The sequence below is a fragment of the Xenopus laevis genome, chromosome 4S (genome assembly GCF_017654675.1).
Source record: "Xenopus laevis strain J_2021 chromosome 4S, Xenopus_laevis_v10.1, whole genome shotgun sequence".
Lineage (NCBI taxonomy): Eukaryota > Metazoa > Chordata > Amphibia > Anura > Pipidae > Xenopus > Xenopus laevis.
In genome coordinates this window covers 953,635-968,055 of record NC_054378.1, presented here as the reverse complement: position 1 = coordinate 968,055, position 14,421 = coordinate 953,635, and the positions used below count along the sequence as shown (strand labels likewise).

The 14,421-nt window shown below is 42.1% G+C and overlaps 1 protein-coding gene and 1 non-coding gene across 2 annotated transcripts; one reads left to right on the top strand and one right to left on the bottom strand.

The window, feature by feature from the left end:
* Nucleotides 1-1,577: 1,577 nt before the first annotated feature.
* rela.S (v-rel avian reticuloendotheliosis viral oncogene homolog A S homeolog) lies at nt 1,578-7,199 on the bottom strand. Its single transcript, XM_018259969.2, has 5 exons — nt 7,052-7,199; nt 3,631-3,843; nt 3,417-3,497; nt 2,666-2,728; nt 1,578-2,574 (listed from the first exon to the last, which is right to left on the bottom strand). Exons 1-5 carry the CDS (start codon nt 7,056-7,058, stop codon nt 2,009-2,011), a joined length of 930 nt encoding a protein of 309 aa, XP_018115458.1. The 5' UTR covers nt 7,059-7,199; the 3' UTR covers nt 1,578-2,008.
* Nucleotides 7,200-13,270: 6,071 nt separating this feature from the next.
* On the top strand, nt 13,271-13,344 carry trnai-aau. The gene has a single exon. It is a non-coding gene; the product is annotated as a tRNA-Ile (tRNA).
* Nucleotides 13,345-14,421: the final 1,077 nt, after the last annotated feature.

Genomic DNA, 14,421 nt, shown 5'->3' with positions numbered 1-14,421 from the left:
TTGTTTTCATTCATATTGGGTTCTCTTTAAAGGAGAAGGAAAGCTACAGAAGCATTTTATTGCCAATAGATTAGCCACAATAGTACAAGCTATAAGACTATATTTGTTCTGCAGAATGCTTTACCATACCCGAGTAAACAACTCTAGAAACCCTGTTTGTTTAGGATAGCAGCTGCCATATTAGCTTGGTGTGACATCACTTCCTGCCTGAGTCTCTCCCTGCTCACTCATAGCTCTGGGCTCAGATTACAGCAGGGAGGGAGAGAGGAGCAGACTGAGCATGCTCAAGCCCAAGCCCTAGAGGTTTAAGCTGAAAACTGGAAGTCTGATACAGAAGCCCATGAGTACACAATAGAAGGAAAGAAATGAGGAGCAGCATTACTTTGAGGCTTTACTGGTGTATTTATATAGAACTTTAGCTCACCTTTCCTTCCATTTTGTAAAGATGAACTTCCACTTTAATATTAGGCACAAAATTCCAGTTTGATAATAGAATTTGCTGTAACCAGTATCAGGCCTTCATAGCCTCGTCTGTACGTAACCATATAAGTGCTGTAAACCCTATAATTAAGATCGTTAGGCTCTTTGGACTTTTTTTTTACATGTTTTCACATGAAAGCTTTAGATGTGCCACAGAGTTGCTTTATAGTTATGTGCGGGACCCGGGGTCGGGCGGGTTCTGGCCGACCTCGCACTGTTCCTCGCGGATTGAGCTCTTCTTCTGCTCTCCCCGCCCGCCACAGTCAAATGCCGGCTTCCGACTTCCAGGTTCGTCTTTTATAGACGCTACGCCTCCTTACCCTGCCTCTTTTGTGACGTCATCAGCGGGGCAGGTCTATAAAAGCAACACGGAAGTCGGATGCGGGCGGGTTAGGGTCGGGGAAATCCCAACACACATAACTACTGGTTTAGCAAATCAGACCAGCTGAAAAGGAGTGAAAACTTTGCACCATCTACCAATATCACACAAATCTGAAATGTTATAGACCTGCTTACTTTGCCGTTAGCCAACTTTGGGGGGCAGATTTATCAAAATGTGAGTTCAGATTTTAAGAAATAAAAAGTCGCCCACGTTTGATTTATTCCTTTGGGATTTTTTTTTTAAGGATATTTATCAGTGGGTGAAAATTGGAACTCACCATTTGATAAATACACTTCCAAAAATCCCATAGGAAAGAATAGAACGCGGGTGAGTTTTTATTTATTAGAATCTGAACTCACGTGTTGAAAAAAATCTGTCCCTTGATCTCCACAATTAAAAATACCAATTCTGGGCATCTTTATATGGATAAAAAAAACAAAGCAATTATTTACAGACAAGGTTTCTCTCCAATAAATAGGCAACTTTACTGAAATTCGTGTAGGTTATAGTCCTGCATTGGGTTTGGTACCCACGGAATAACCGCAGAGTGGTTGGGTTTTGGGCCAAAAATTTCCGATTCCTTGGCCGTGCAGGCTTTGTTGGGTACCCAACAAAGGTGCGGGCTTGATCCCTCCTACCCACCCTTGTGGTTCTTCCAGTTTTTTTTTTGGACGATTCGGCACCAGAGTGACGTCATTTCCAGGCAAATGTGATGTCACTTCTGGTTTTGCTTGTCCCCCGGGTCGGAAGGTTAGTTGGCCTATTGCGGGTCGGGTAGCGGGAACATGTGGATCAGGTTGCAGGTACAGGTTTCAAAAAATGGACCCACGCAGTGTAGGCAATGAGAAGGATTGTACTGAACACCAAAGAAAAGCAGATCATACAACTGAACTTGCTTATAAATGACTGATGAGTGGCAGCTTGTTATAAGACAATTATTATTATTCTGCATGGTCTTAGCAGAGGTGAAAAAGAGAATTCTTTAAAATATATTTGATAAAAAGTATCTACAGGGAGTCTGTTATGATGTTGAAGAGATGATCATACACACAATTGTGGCCTGGAGTCCAGCCTATTGCATTTGAACAAACATACAGGACCCAAAGCAATTTAGGCAAGTCTTAATGCTCATATTAATAAAGCAAGTTATTTCATGTTATTTATTAAAGAAGATATGTCAAGATCAAATAACGAGGCTAAAGACTCTCCTCCTGGTTGAATGTCAAAAATCCCATTAATTAGGCCACTGTCAATTCTCTCGCCGCCATCATCCTCATTGGGCCGGTTGGTCATAAGCCGAGCAATGGATTGAGGATAAGACATGAGTGTACCTTGACTAGTTCCAGGCTCTTGTAAAGCTGCGGAGAGTGTCCCAGATGTTTGTGACTCGCTGAGAAGCTGGCTAAAGTCACTATTGTCAATAGAACTCAAACTGGTACAACGGCTCTCCGTCTCATTCGGCAACATTTCTACTAAATCCACATTTGGGAATGAGGGGTAGTTTAAAATGGATTCTAAGCGTTCGTGATCAGACTGAGGGGGAGGCTGTGATGAAAATCCTAGATTGCTGAAGTCGCTGATGTTGACGGTGGACCGAAGAGTCAAAGGTGAAGCCACGTTCTCAGCCTTTAAAACGGGCATGGAGAATGGAAGAGAGGGCACCCCTGGATTTGGAACCGACATGCTGGGTCTTATGGATGCTGTTAAAGGCTCTACAATAGAATGGACAGAATATTATAAGTGATGTTCCAAAAGCACGAGAAGTGGATAAAAGCAGTGAACGTCTGCAAGAACACATCTAACCTGACTTTGTTGGCACATTACGATTTGCCACAGCAATTCTGCGTTGGGGTCGTGTTTCTCCTCCTGAAAATAAGATTCATGTAAAAAGTAGAAAATCAATGCTACACACTCATGGACAAAAGTGTTCGAAATAGTTTTGTTTAAAATAGTATAGTATTATATCGAATGTTTCCAAAACTGGTCACATTGGGTTTAAGGGCCCTCTTCATCTCTTGCATCGGTTGTTGGTGTCTATGCATGCAATTCTGTATGTTCAGGGGGTTTTTTTTAAGTTTTTATTAAACATAAAAAGGTAATAGAATGCAGTTTGTACACAGTTGTGCATGAGGACATCAATAACATTTACATTTAGTCTGTGTTTCATTATTCAAGGGGAGATCAGGGTGATATAGTTAGAACGGGTTATCGGAGTTGCTTCCAGTTATCAAATCCTGGGGTCGTTCAAAACTTTGAACCCCGGAAAGTAAGGACAAAAGTTGCAAATGAACAATTTAGAATCAGAACTTAATAATCATAATAAAAGAAAGAAAAAACCATCAGGCAATTCAAAGTGGTGCCTCCTGTAACTCTTCTCCGAAAGGAAAAGTCCTTTTGTTTTTTTTGCATTTACGTTTATAATTGTCTCCGTTTGGGGAGCATGTCATTCGGATATTACCCATTCTACGTATATACTATATTGAGTGGGGATCTAGAATAATAATCCTGCTTGGCTCCCTATCATTTTAGAATTCATAAATGTAATGTCTCTGACCTGCAAAAGGATTCTTCTTCACGTAATGCTTGAAACTGTCAAGGGTCCTTTTCCGTTTTTCCTCAATATGGTGGGGGTCAGCTGCATATTGAATACAAAGAAAAACAAAAGAGACAGAGAGAGAGAGAAAAACAGAAAAGTAAGTGTCTGTTATTAAAGCAACAGTAATGAGGAATATCAAGATAGGAATGCGAGACAGATCACTGAGACCCACCTTCATCTGGAAGATACTGAAACTCCATTGTCTCACTGACTTCTTTATCCGACGGCCGCCTCAGCTGCATTTGCACTTTGACAGTCTGCCGTATTTGTGTGTGTTGAAAAGCAGGTGTTCTGAAGACAATGGCTACCTGACGGTGAACATCTGCTTGGGAAAATATCCCACGAGCTTCCCATTTGCCCAGAACGAATACCACCTCAATATCTTCTGGGGACCATAAAAATATACACAGTTAATGTATTTTTCACACAGTAACATACCAGCTTTACAGGATGTGTGATGTAATTATTCCACCACTACAATAAATCAAAACTGCATGGATATGACTATCATCTCCGCCCTTGTTGGGAACAAAGGGAATTTATGGATTTTGAATACAATTTCTATGGATCATCTTGCTTTGAGTTAAACTATGTGCTCTTATGACTAAGGGTTGATTCATTCGTAATTCCAAAGCTGCAGTCAAGTACATAAAAGAAAACATTGTTCCCTCCGCAAGCACCGGATATAATGATCTCTCATTCATTACCTTTCTCAGCTTCTCAAGCACTTGCCTCAGTTAATAAATAACAGATGGGATGGCACCGTTGAGGGCTATAAACAGACAGAGCATCTGATAACTGTGCAAAACTCTGCCTCTCAATAATCTGTCTCAGCAAGAAGATAAAAGAATTCCTTAAAGGGATACTGTCATGGGAAAAAAAAATTTTTTCAAAATGAATCAGTTAATAGTGCTGCTCCAGCAGAATTCTGCACTGAAATCCATTTCTCAAAAGAGCAAACAGATTTTGTTATTTTCAATTTTGAAATCTGACATGGGGCTAGACATTTTGTCAATTTCCCAGCTGCCCCATGTCATGTGACTTGTGCTCTGATAAACTTCAATCCCTCTTTACTGCTGTACTGCAAGTTGGAGTGATTATCACCCTCTCCCTTTCCCCCCCCAGCGGCCAAATAAAAGAACAATGGGAAGGTAACCAGATAGCAGCTCCCTAACACAAGATAACAGCTGCCTGGTAGATCTAAGAACAACACTCAATAGTAAAATCCAGGTCCCACTGAGACACATTCAGTTACATTGAGAAGGAAAAACAGCAGCCTGCCAGAAAGCATTTCTCTCCTAAAGTGCAGGCACAAGTCACATGACTGGGGCAGCTGGGAAACTGACAATATGTCTAGCCCCATGTCAGATTTCAAAATTGAATATAAAAAAATCTGTTTGTTCTTTTGAGAAATGGATTTCAGTGCAGAATTCTGCTGGAGCAGCACTATTAACTGATTCATTTTGAAAAAATTTTTTTTTCCCATGACAGTATCCCTTTAACGGCAGAGACACTCAGGGAGATTAGTCAGCCGGCAACATATTGCCTCTTCTTTGGGAAACTAATCTCCCCAAACTGCCTTCCCTCCGGCTAGAATCTAAATCACCAGCGGAATGGAACGCTTCATATTCCAAAGTTTCCTTGAGAGGCAACTTAGGAAACAAAGTGCTCTGAGTGCCATCCCGTCGGCGATTTAGATTCAAGCCAGCGGAAAGGCTTTTTGTTGAGATTAGTGGCCTGAAGAAGAGGACTAAATCTCCCCGAATTTTCCCCTATGTCTCGCCCCAAAGCTTAACATCTGATTGAGCCAAAGTTAAAATTTGGCTAAGGTCATGCTGTGGCCAATGCTGGTAAAGGATGACCCCACTTTTATATTGTATAAGCTGGTTAAAACTTACTAAATACCATTAAACTTGTAACAATCAAAATGAGGGTTAAAAAAGGAATAAAAGCGGGGAAGATCTGAAATGTACTGCACATTGATTTGTACTGAGAATGAACCTATTAAAGGAAAACTATTCCCCCAAAATGAAAACTTAAGCATGTCAATATCATATTAAGTATATCATATTTACCCTTGAACCCCAATTTTAGGATATTCTCTGTGCTGCCTTAGAGATCACCTGACCAAAAATGCTGCAACTGTAACAGGAAAAAGTGTGAACTTATTGCAGGAGGCTAAAGTTTGAGCTTGTCAATAGCAGCAATGATCCAGGACTTCACACTTGTCACAGGGGGTCACCATCTTGGAAAGTGTCTGTGACACTCACATGCTCAGTGGGCTCTGATTGGCTGTTGAGAAGCTAAGCTTAGGGCTCGTCACTAATTATCCAGCAGCAGAAAATGAGCTTCCCTGGCTGTAATATAAGCTGATGCTACAGGTTTGCTGATTATTCAATTCTGATGCTAATTGCACTGGTTTCTGTGCTGCCATGTAGTAATTCTGTGTATTAATTACTAATCAGCCTTATATTGTGACATTTCTATTCTATGTGTACTGTATATTGTGAGTGGCTCCCTAAGCTCAGTAAGTGACAGCAGCACAGAGCATGTGAATCAGTGAATCAGCAGAAAAGAAGATGGGGAGCTACTGGGGCATCTTTGGAGACACAGAGCTTTACTGCTAAAGGGCTGGGGTTGCCTTGGGCTGGTACAGAAGCACAAAACATCATGTACAACTTTTCTACCTACTTCTTTAGTTAGGCTTCACTTCTCCTTTAATGAAACTCAGGGATTCTGCTCAACAGGGACAAATGTATCAATTTAGAACAGTTACAGGGTCAGCGACCCCCCCCCTCCCAGAGCTGTTTTAGAAGGTAAAAAAAACGACGACAATTAGAAAATAGAAAGTAATTGCAAAAAGTCTTTATTTATGGAGAAGAAATGGGAAACGACTAAACTGGAAAAAGTGTTTGAAGGTGAACAACCCCTTTAACTGTCCATAGTGACGTCACTTATTGGGGGGGGGATAAATAAGTAACAGGGAGACCTGCAGCCGCCCCATGGCTACATGAATAATATATGTGAATATATGTCACATTTTCACTGTTTCCCAAATATTCCCATGAAGTAAAATGGGACAGAGGGGGGTAAGTAGAGAGGGGGCCCAGGAGGTATAGGGGTCCCTAATACAAATACAAATTCATTAAATATTGGTAAAACAGCTCAACCTCTAGACATTTTGCTGGTTTTTGCCCCAAAATTGTCTGAAATGGAGGAAATTGAGTGGAAAATGTGAGAATGCTTAAGAGTGACGGGAGACTGGGGTACAGAGGCCAAAATGTGGGAACTCCCGACTTCTACACAAGTCAGTCCCATTGCATGCTGGGTATTGTAGTCTTACATTCAACTTGCCACAAAAACCACATTACCCAACATGCACTGGGACACACAGGCTTGGCACATTAGGGCAAGGAAAAAGTTGCCTAAGAAGTAGCCCAAAGCCCTACCTTGGCAAGTCTGTACTTCAAACACCGCCTGGGCTTTTAATTAGCAGCCAAATGTGTGTGGAAAAGCCGCAAGCTGAGAGTTAGTACAAGGCCGGGCCGTACCAATAATAAAGGGGAGACGTCGAGATTCTGGGATGTTCTTACCCTCCATGTCCAATGCCTGTATCAGGGACTGGCTCCCCTCGCACTTTCACAATTGGTACAATATTTGCTTAACAGATACTCTTTACTTCTCCACCTGTTCCGATATCCCTCCTCGTCGTCTTCTTCTTCTTCCCTCCCTAATACATATCCGCCCCTTCTACAGTCACTCACATTGACAGACAGTCCCTGGCACGGGCTGCGGAAATACCCAGGCGACGTAAGGGAGGAACGCCCAATGCATATGTCGGAAGTTCAAGGGGTAAAGCCTGGCTTGTCCAATAAGGGAAGAGCGGGAGAAGAATCGGAAACCCCGGGGGGTTGAGCTCATGTGAGAAGGAGGCGGGGCGTCCTCAGGGACAGAGTAAAATTGCTTTGACTTATGGGAAACGCAAAAAAGTTTGTTTTGTTGCTGTAGTTGGGAGAATAACGTTTCAGGTGACGTCCCCGTGCTGGGAGCCATTTTCTACTCTGAGTTATTATTAGGTGACATATTTATGTTACTGATGCAGCCGGGAAATGGGAAAAAACAACAGTGTAGTTCCGTGTAACCCTCGGCAAATATAAGCGCTTTATCACTAGGCCTAACTACAGCCCAAACAGCCGCTGTCTTCTTCCTCCTCCTTGAGGGACTTGTTTCTGTGCCGCAGTGTATCGTGCGCCTCTATTAGAAGATACCCTGTAGCATTATCACTGCGGTGTATTCATACGCGCCCGTCACTGACTAAAGTTTGGGGAGCCTCATTGGCAAAGCTGTGGTTTCCTGTTACTTACACATGGCAGTGGGCACTGTAGGGTTAATCCCTCCTGTCGCAGACGGAACAGGAACTTCCTAATGAATAAATTAACCTCCCTTCCCCCGCGCCGCCATCTTTTTTCTTCCTGCACTCCCCCAACAAGTGCCAGCGTGGTAAACATCTCCTGCGCTGAAGCTCCAGGACCGAGCCTTTGTGCTTGTGTGCGTTTCTGGGGGGACTGGCGAGTCCTTGGCCATCCGTTGCCGATCAGTGTAGTAAGTCGCAATGCCGGTTATCGGCGCATGCGCAATAAACCGCTGAATGACCGCAACCTGCAGAAAGGTAATGCGCAGGCGCGAAAAATTCAAAAGCAAACGCGCCAAAAGGATTAGACGCTGCTGTATGTGTAATAGAAATACTGCGTCTCTATCTCCCCCTCCAGGATATTGTGAAGCTGCCAAACAGTTGGATTGTGCCACAAGTGATATTAGGTGTACTAACTGTAAGTAGACACCCTTATACTTACGCATTAGCCTCATGACGGACAGGATAAGGTTAAGCACCAGTACAATTATTGTTTCAACAGGGGACTGGTGTGATGAGTTGTAGACGCTCATATTCAGGCTCAAGGGGGTGAGTGTATTTGGTTTGTTTAAAAAAATCACAAATACTAAAGAGATGTGCTAGATTTTTAATAAAACTATCCTTTCTACAGAAGTTCTCCAATCAGGGAAGATCAAAGGAGGAAATCCAGTAGAAATGAATGCTCCTCATGTGGACATGCAGCATTGCCAGACAAAAGATTATGCAAAAAGTGCCTGGAAGAGGCTGCGGGGGTCAACTCCAAACAGTTCTCAGACCTAATGGAGTGGATGAAAGATTCATTTAACAATTCCATGTCCAATATGGTTTCACAAGTCACGGACAAAGTCTTAAGTAACCTTAATGCAGAACAACATAGCACAAATGAAAGCATAAGTATCAGACCTAGAGAAACGATCTCCCCAGTATCTGAAGGTGAAATTTCGGAGTCAGACTCAGAAGAGGAATCAGACATATCACCAGAGATGGTGGAGCCCCTAATCAAAGCAATTAGAAAGACACTAGACCTAAGAGATGAATCTATAACTAATAAAGGTGACAAAATGTTTAAATCATCAGCGAAGAAAAACCATTTATTTCCTCTGCACGAGGTTATTAAGAAAACAATGGAAACGGAGTGGGAAACACCTGATAAGAAAATTACCTTTTCCAAAAAATTTAAGAAAATGTTTCCTTTCTCGGAGGAAGATGCGAAAACATGGGATAACATACCCAAAGTAGACGCATCCATTACCAGAGTGGCCAGAAGAACCACATTACCAGTAGATGAGGGAGTATCCCTCAAAGACACAATGGAACGAAGGCAAGACGCCACCTAAAGAAATTATACCTCTTGACGGGGGCTATTTGTAAGGCTGAGGTAGCTAATACTACAACAACCAGAGCTAATAAAATCTGGATAAATGAGCTGGAAAATGCCATCAAGACAGGGACAGAAAGATCCAAACTTCTGGAAATGCTCCATGATATCAAAATAGGCAATGATTATTCTGCGGAAGCCTCACTCAGTAATGTCAAATTGGCAGCCAGATCTATGGGTCTCGCGGTGGCGGCAAGAAGATCCCTCTGGCTGAGGCATTGGAACGCAGATTCCCAATCAAAGCACAACTTGTGCTCTTTACCGTTTAAGGGAGACTTATTGTTTGGAACCAGTTTGGATCAAATCATCTCTAAAGCCTCAGCTGGAAAATCTGCATTCCTACCTCAAGAAAGAAGAGATAAAAGGTTCAACTACAAAAATCAGCGTAACTCCTTTCGAGATGCAAGGCAATATAGACCAGGAAAGTACAACCCTAAGCAATGGAAATCCAGAAGCCAAAATTTCCAATCACAGGGTTACAAAAGAGAGCCCAAAACAGACAAAAAGCATGAAGGTGCGAGAGTCCAGCTGTCTTATCTAGGAGGAAGATTGAACAGTTTCAAGACAGTTTGGGCTCAAAACATAAGAGACAAATGGGCGGTGGAGGTCGTATCAAAAGGATATCAAATGGAATTTGTAAGGAAACCCCACAACTCTTTCATCTCATCAGACAGACCAAGAACAAAAGAAGCCACAAAACATCTCCGACTCATAATAAGAGACTTATGGCGGAACAAAGTGATCTCAAAAGTCCACCCAGATCAAAGATTCAAGGGAATTTACTCCCATCTTTTCCTACGAAGAAAGGTAAATGGCGAATACAGAGTTATTTTGAACTTAAAAAACCTCAACAAAAACCTGAAGATTCCTACATTCAGAATGGAAACCCTAAGATCAATCACTGCAGCACTATCCAAAGGAGATTGGATGGTCAAGCTGGATCTAAGGGACGCCTATTTACATATACCCATTTGGAAAGCTCACAGAAGATTCCTAAGGTTCAAAATTCTTGGAGAACATTATCAGTATGCAGCAATGCCTTTCGGGCTGGCAACCGCTCCAAGGATTTTCACAAAAATCCTAGCCCCAGTACTAGAAAACCTGAGGCTCAAGGGAATCCAAATGTATGCCTATTTAGACGACATCCTTCTCAAAGCACAGACGGTGGCAACTTTGAAGACTCATCTAATAATAGTACAAAGCTACCTGGAACAGTTAGGTTGGAAAATAAACGAGGAAAAGTCCATACTCATCCCCAGTCAGAGACTGGAATATTTGGGCACGATTTTGGATACCAAAAAGATGCTCTTGAGCCTTCCAGAGGCAGAATGAAGGACTTAATCTCACAAACACACCAACTCATTCGCCACCCTATTACAACAACAATAATTTGCCAGAAGTTACTGGGGAAAATGATCTCCACAATAGACTGTGTCAAATGGTCACAGCTACACTCCAGGATTCTCCAGTTCGATTTCCTGTCCCAATGGAACAGGAAGCAAGAGCAGGATCAACTCATCTATTTGGGGAAAGAAACATTGAAGAGTCTAACTTGGTGGACGCAAGCAGAGAACCTGTCAGTCCCCATGCCCCTCTTGGTAGATTATGGGATCACAATTACCACAGATGCCAGCAGTACAGGATGGGGAGCCCACCTGGGGGAACACAAAGTACAAGGTTGGTGGAACAAAGAAGAGAGTCAGAAATCATCCAACTGGCGGGAGTTAAAAGCAATCCACCTGAGCCTCTTAGCCTTCACTCCTCTAATATCATCGAAGGCAGTTCTGATCAAATCAGACAATACAACAGCGGTCAGATACCTCATGAAACAAGGAGGAACAAAATGCTGGAGCCTCTTATCCCTGACCATGACCATACTTACATGGGTAGAAAAGAATTTACTATATCTGAAAGCAATCCATATCCCGGGGAAAAACAACGAGATTGCAGACAAATTAAGCAGATCTCCCCCAATGGAAGGAGAATGGGAACTAAACAACCAAGTTTTCAGAACAATTTGGAAGAAATGGGGTCCTTTCAAGATGGACTTGATGGCGTCCAGGTTCAACAAGAAAATGCAAACATTTTGCTCTTGGAAACAAGATCCAGAGGCCACCTTGACGGATGCTTTATCAATAACCTGGAACTGGGGACCGTTGTACATATTCCCTCCAATAGTACTGATCCCGAAAGTTATCAGGAAAATACTGGACGATCAAGCCAATGTAATCCTGATTGCTCCCTGGTGGCCAAGACGAGTGTGGTTCCCTCAACTTCTCAGACTGGCCAAAGGCAATTTCTGGAAACTGCCAGGAAGAAAGGATCTCCTCACTCAGCAGACACAGGTCCATCCCTATCCAGAAAAACTCGCTTTAACGGCTTGGCGTTTGAAAGTGAGAAACTGAGATCCCTAGGCCTTTCAGAAGGCTCAATCACCACCTTGCTAGCGGCCAAAAAACACTCTACAACTGAAAAATATTACAAGACCTGGGAAAAATTCTCAGAATGGTGTTCCACCAGGAATACACTCCCCACACAGAACTCCGAATTACAAATAGTGGAATTCTTACAAAGTGGAGTGGAATTAAAATTGAGCAATTCGACCCTCAAAGGCCAGATTACGGCCATTTCGCATTTCTCAGGCATAAACTGGAGTTCCAGACCACTAATCAAAAGGTTTGTTCAAGCCCTAAAAAGAACGAGACCCTTATCTAAAACCAAAGTTCCCCCATGGGATTTAAGTCTGGTCCTGAAAGCCCTAACAGAGACTCCTTTTGAACCTCTGGACAAGGTACCTCTTAAAATGGTTAACATTAAGCTGGCGTTTCTTCTTGCCATAACATCTGCCAGAAGAGTGAGTGAAATTCACGCTATATCAGCAGAACCAGACAAAATCACTTTTTATAATGATAAAGTGATATTAAGAACTTTGGATGAATTTACACCAAAAGTGGTGTCAAAGTTTCACATGTCTCAAGACATTATACTACCTACCTTTTTTGAGAACCCTAGTTCCTTGGAAGAGGAGAAGTGGCATTCTCTAGATATTGTCAGATGCCTCAAAATCTACCTTGGAAGAACCAAGGAAATCAGGAAAACTAACTCGTTGCTAATCATTACTCAAGGTACAAGACTAGGTAATCAACCTACCAAAAAAACGGTGTCTAACTGGATAAAGGAATGCATCAGAATGGCATATTCACACCAGTCCCACACAGTACCCTCTCAGCTGAAGGCACACTCAACCAGAGGTACAGCTGCATCCTGGGCACTCCGGGCCCAGGTAACTTCAGAAGACATCTGCAAAGCAGCAGTATGGAGTTCGTGGGACACCTTTATAAAACACTACAAATTTGATGTTTACTCAAAGAGTCTTTCTAATTTTGGCTCTGCAGTTCTTAACTGTGCTCTAAATAATTAAAATTTCTTTGGCATAACCCACCCATGTATTGTCTGCTTCTGTATGTCCCTACAGTGCCCACTGCCATGTGTAAGTAACAGGAAAACAGAAAATCAATACATACTTACCGAGATTTTCGTTTCCTGTACTGGAACATGGCAGTGGGCAAAGCTTCCCAACCCTCGTTTTGGGGGAGTCAAGAAATCAAAAGATGGCGGCGCGGGGGAAGGGAGGTTAATTTATTCATTAGGAAGTTCCTGTTCCGTCTGCGACAGGAGGGATTAACCCTACAGTGCCCACTGCCATGTTCCAGTACAGGAAACGAAAATCTCGGTAAGTATGTATTGATTTTCTGTTGTCTGTGCAGTTGCTGAGGGACAGACGGGACTTGTTACACGTGTAAAGGAACGTTCTGTTACACTCCCTGCTTCTCCCGCCATTTCCTTTCAGCAGCTCTGATCCTATGTCATAGGAATGAGTGACAGGGACTAAGGGTCTGCGCTGAATCATAATTCATCAAACAAACACTGCCCCAGTCCTTATATTATACGACATACGGTAGTGGTTTTTCATTGGCTAAAACGAGTTTTCGACACTGACTTCTCCAGTAGTTGCTATGAGTTGGCCGGTTAGCTCAGTTGGTTAGAGCGTGGTGCTAATAACGCCAAGGTCGCGGGTTCGATCCCCGTACTGGCCAAGTGTTTTTTTTTTTTTTACTGTATTAGTCCTGCTCTTTATTAGTCTTTATACCCAGTACTTTACTGCTATAGTGTTTGTGTAGCATTTCATGTATTAAAGGCCATCGCTTAAGCTTTAATTTTAAATGACAATTATGGCGGGGGTAGGGCAAGTTGTTCTATATCATGAATAGTAGCGCAAGATATAAGGGGGTTATTTACTAAACTCCCAATGCAAAAACCCAGAAAAAAGTGTGATTTTTTTCTTTTCTTATAAAATTGGAATTTTAAAAAAATCATGATTTTTTTCCCGGAATTTATTAAAGCCAGAGGATGAAAAAGTCAGAATATAAGTCATTGGGAGAAATCCTGATGATTTTTCAATGTTGCCTGGGGTTCGTGCAATACCCCAACGTTTTCAGAATTTGTGGGCAAAAAAGCATAAGAAACCAGAGTTTTCGGGTGAAGAATCCAAAAAAAAAAAAATCATGAAAATCTGATTTTTTTTTTCTTCCTGCAAAGCAAACTTTCGAGAAAATGTGATAAATAAACGTGAAAAAACCCGAGTGGATTTGATCGGAGTTCGTAGCAGAAAATATTGAGATAAAATGGGACTTTGATAAATAACCCCCGTACACTCGGCTAACAGGTCACGACTACTAATGTGGCCATAAGTTTCTTTGTATCTACAGCTGCATTGCCTTTAACTTAAAGCTATTACAGATATACCACCTGTTATCCAGAATATTTGGGACCTGGGGTTTTCTGGATAACGGATCTTTCTGTAATTTGGGTCTTCCTGCCTTCATTCATTTAAACATGAAATAAAGCCAATAGTCTGGTTTTGCTTCCAATAAGGATTAATTATATCTTAGTTGGGATCAAGTACAAGCGACTGTTTTATTATTACACAGAAAAAGGAAATCAGTTTTAAACATATGGATTATTTGGATAAAATGGAGTCTATGGGAGACGGCCATTCTATAATTCGAAACTTTCTGGATATCGGGTTTCCGGATAAGGGATCCTATAGTAAATGACCCTGTGTCCATGGCAAGCCTATGGGGAAGGTCCCCATAGGCTTGGCTAAGTTTTTT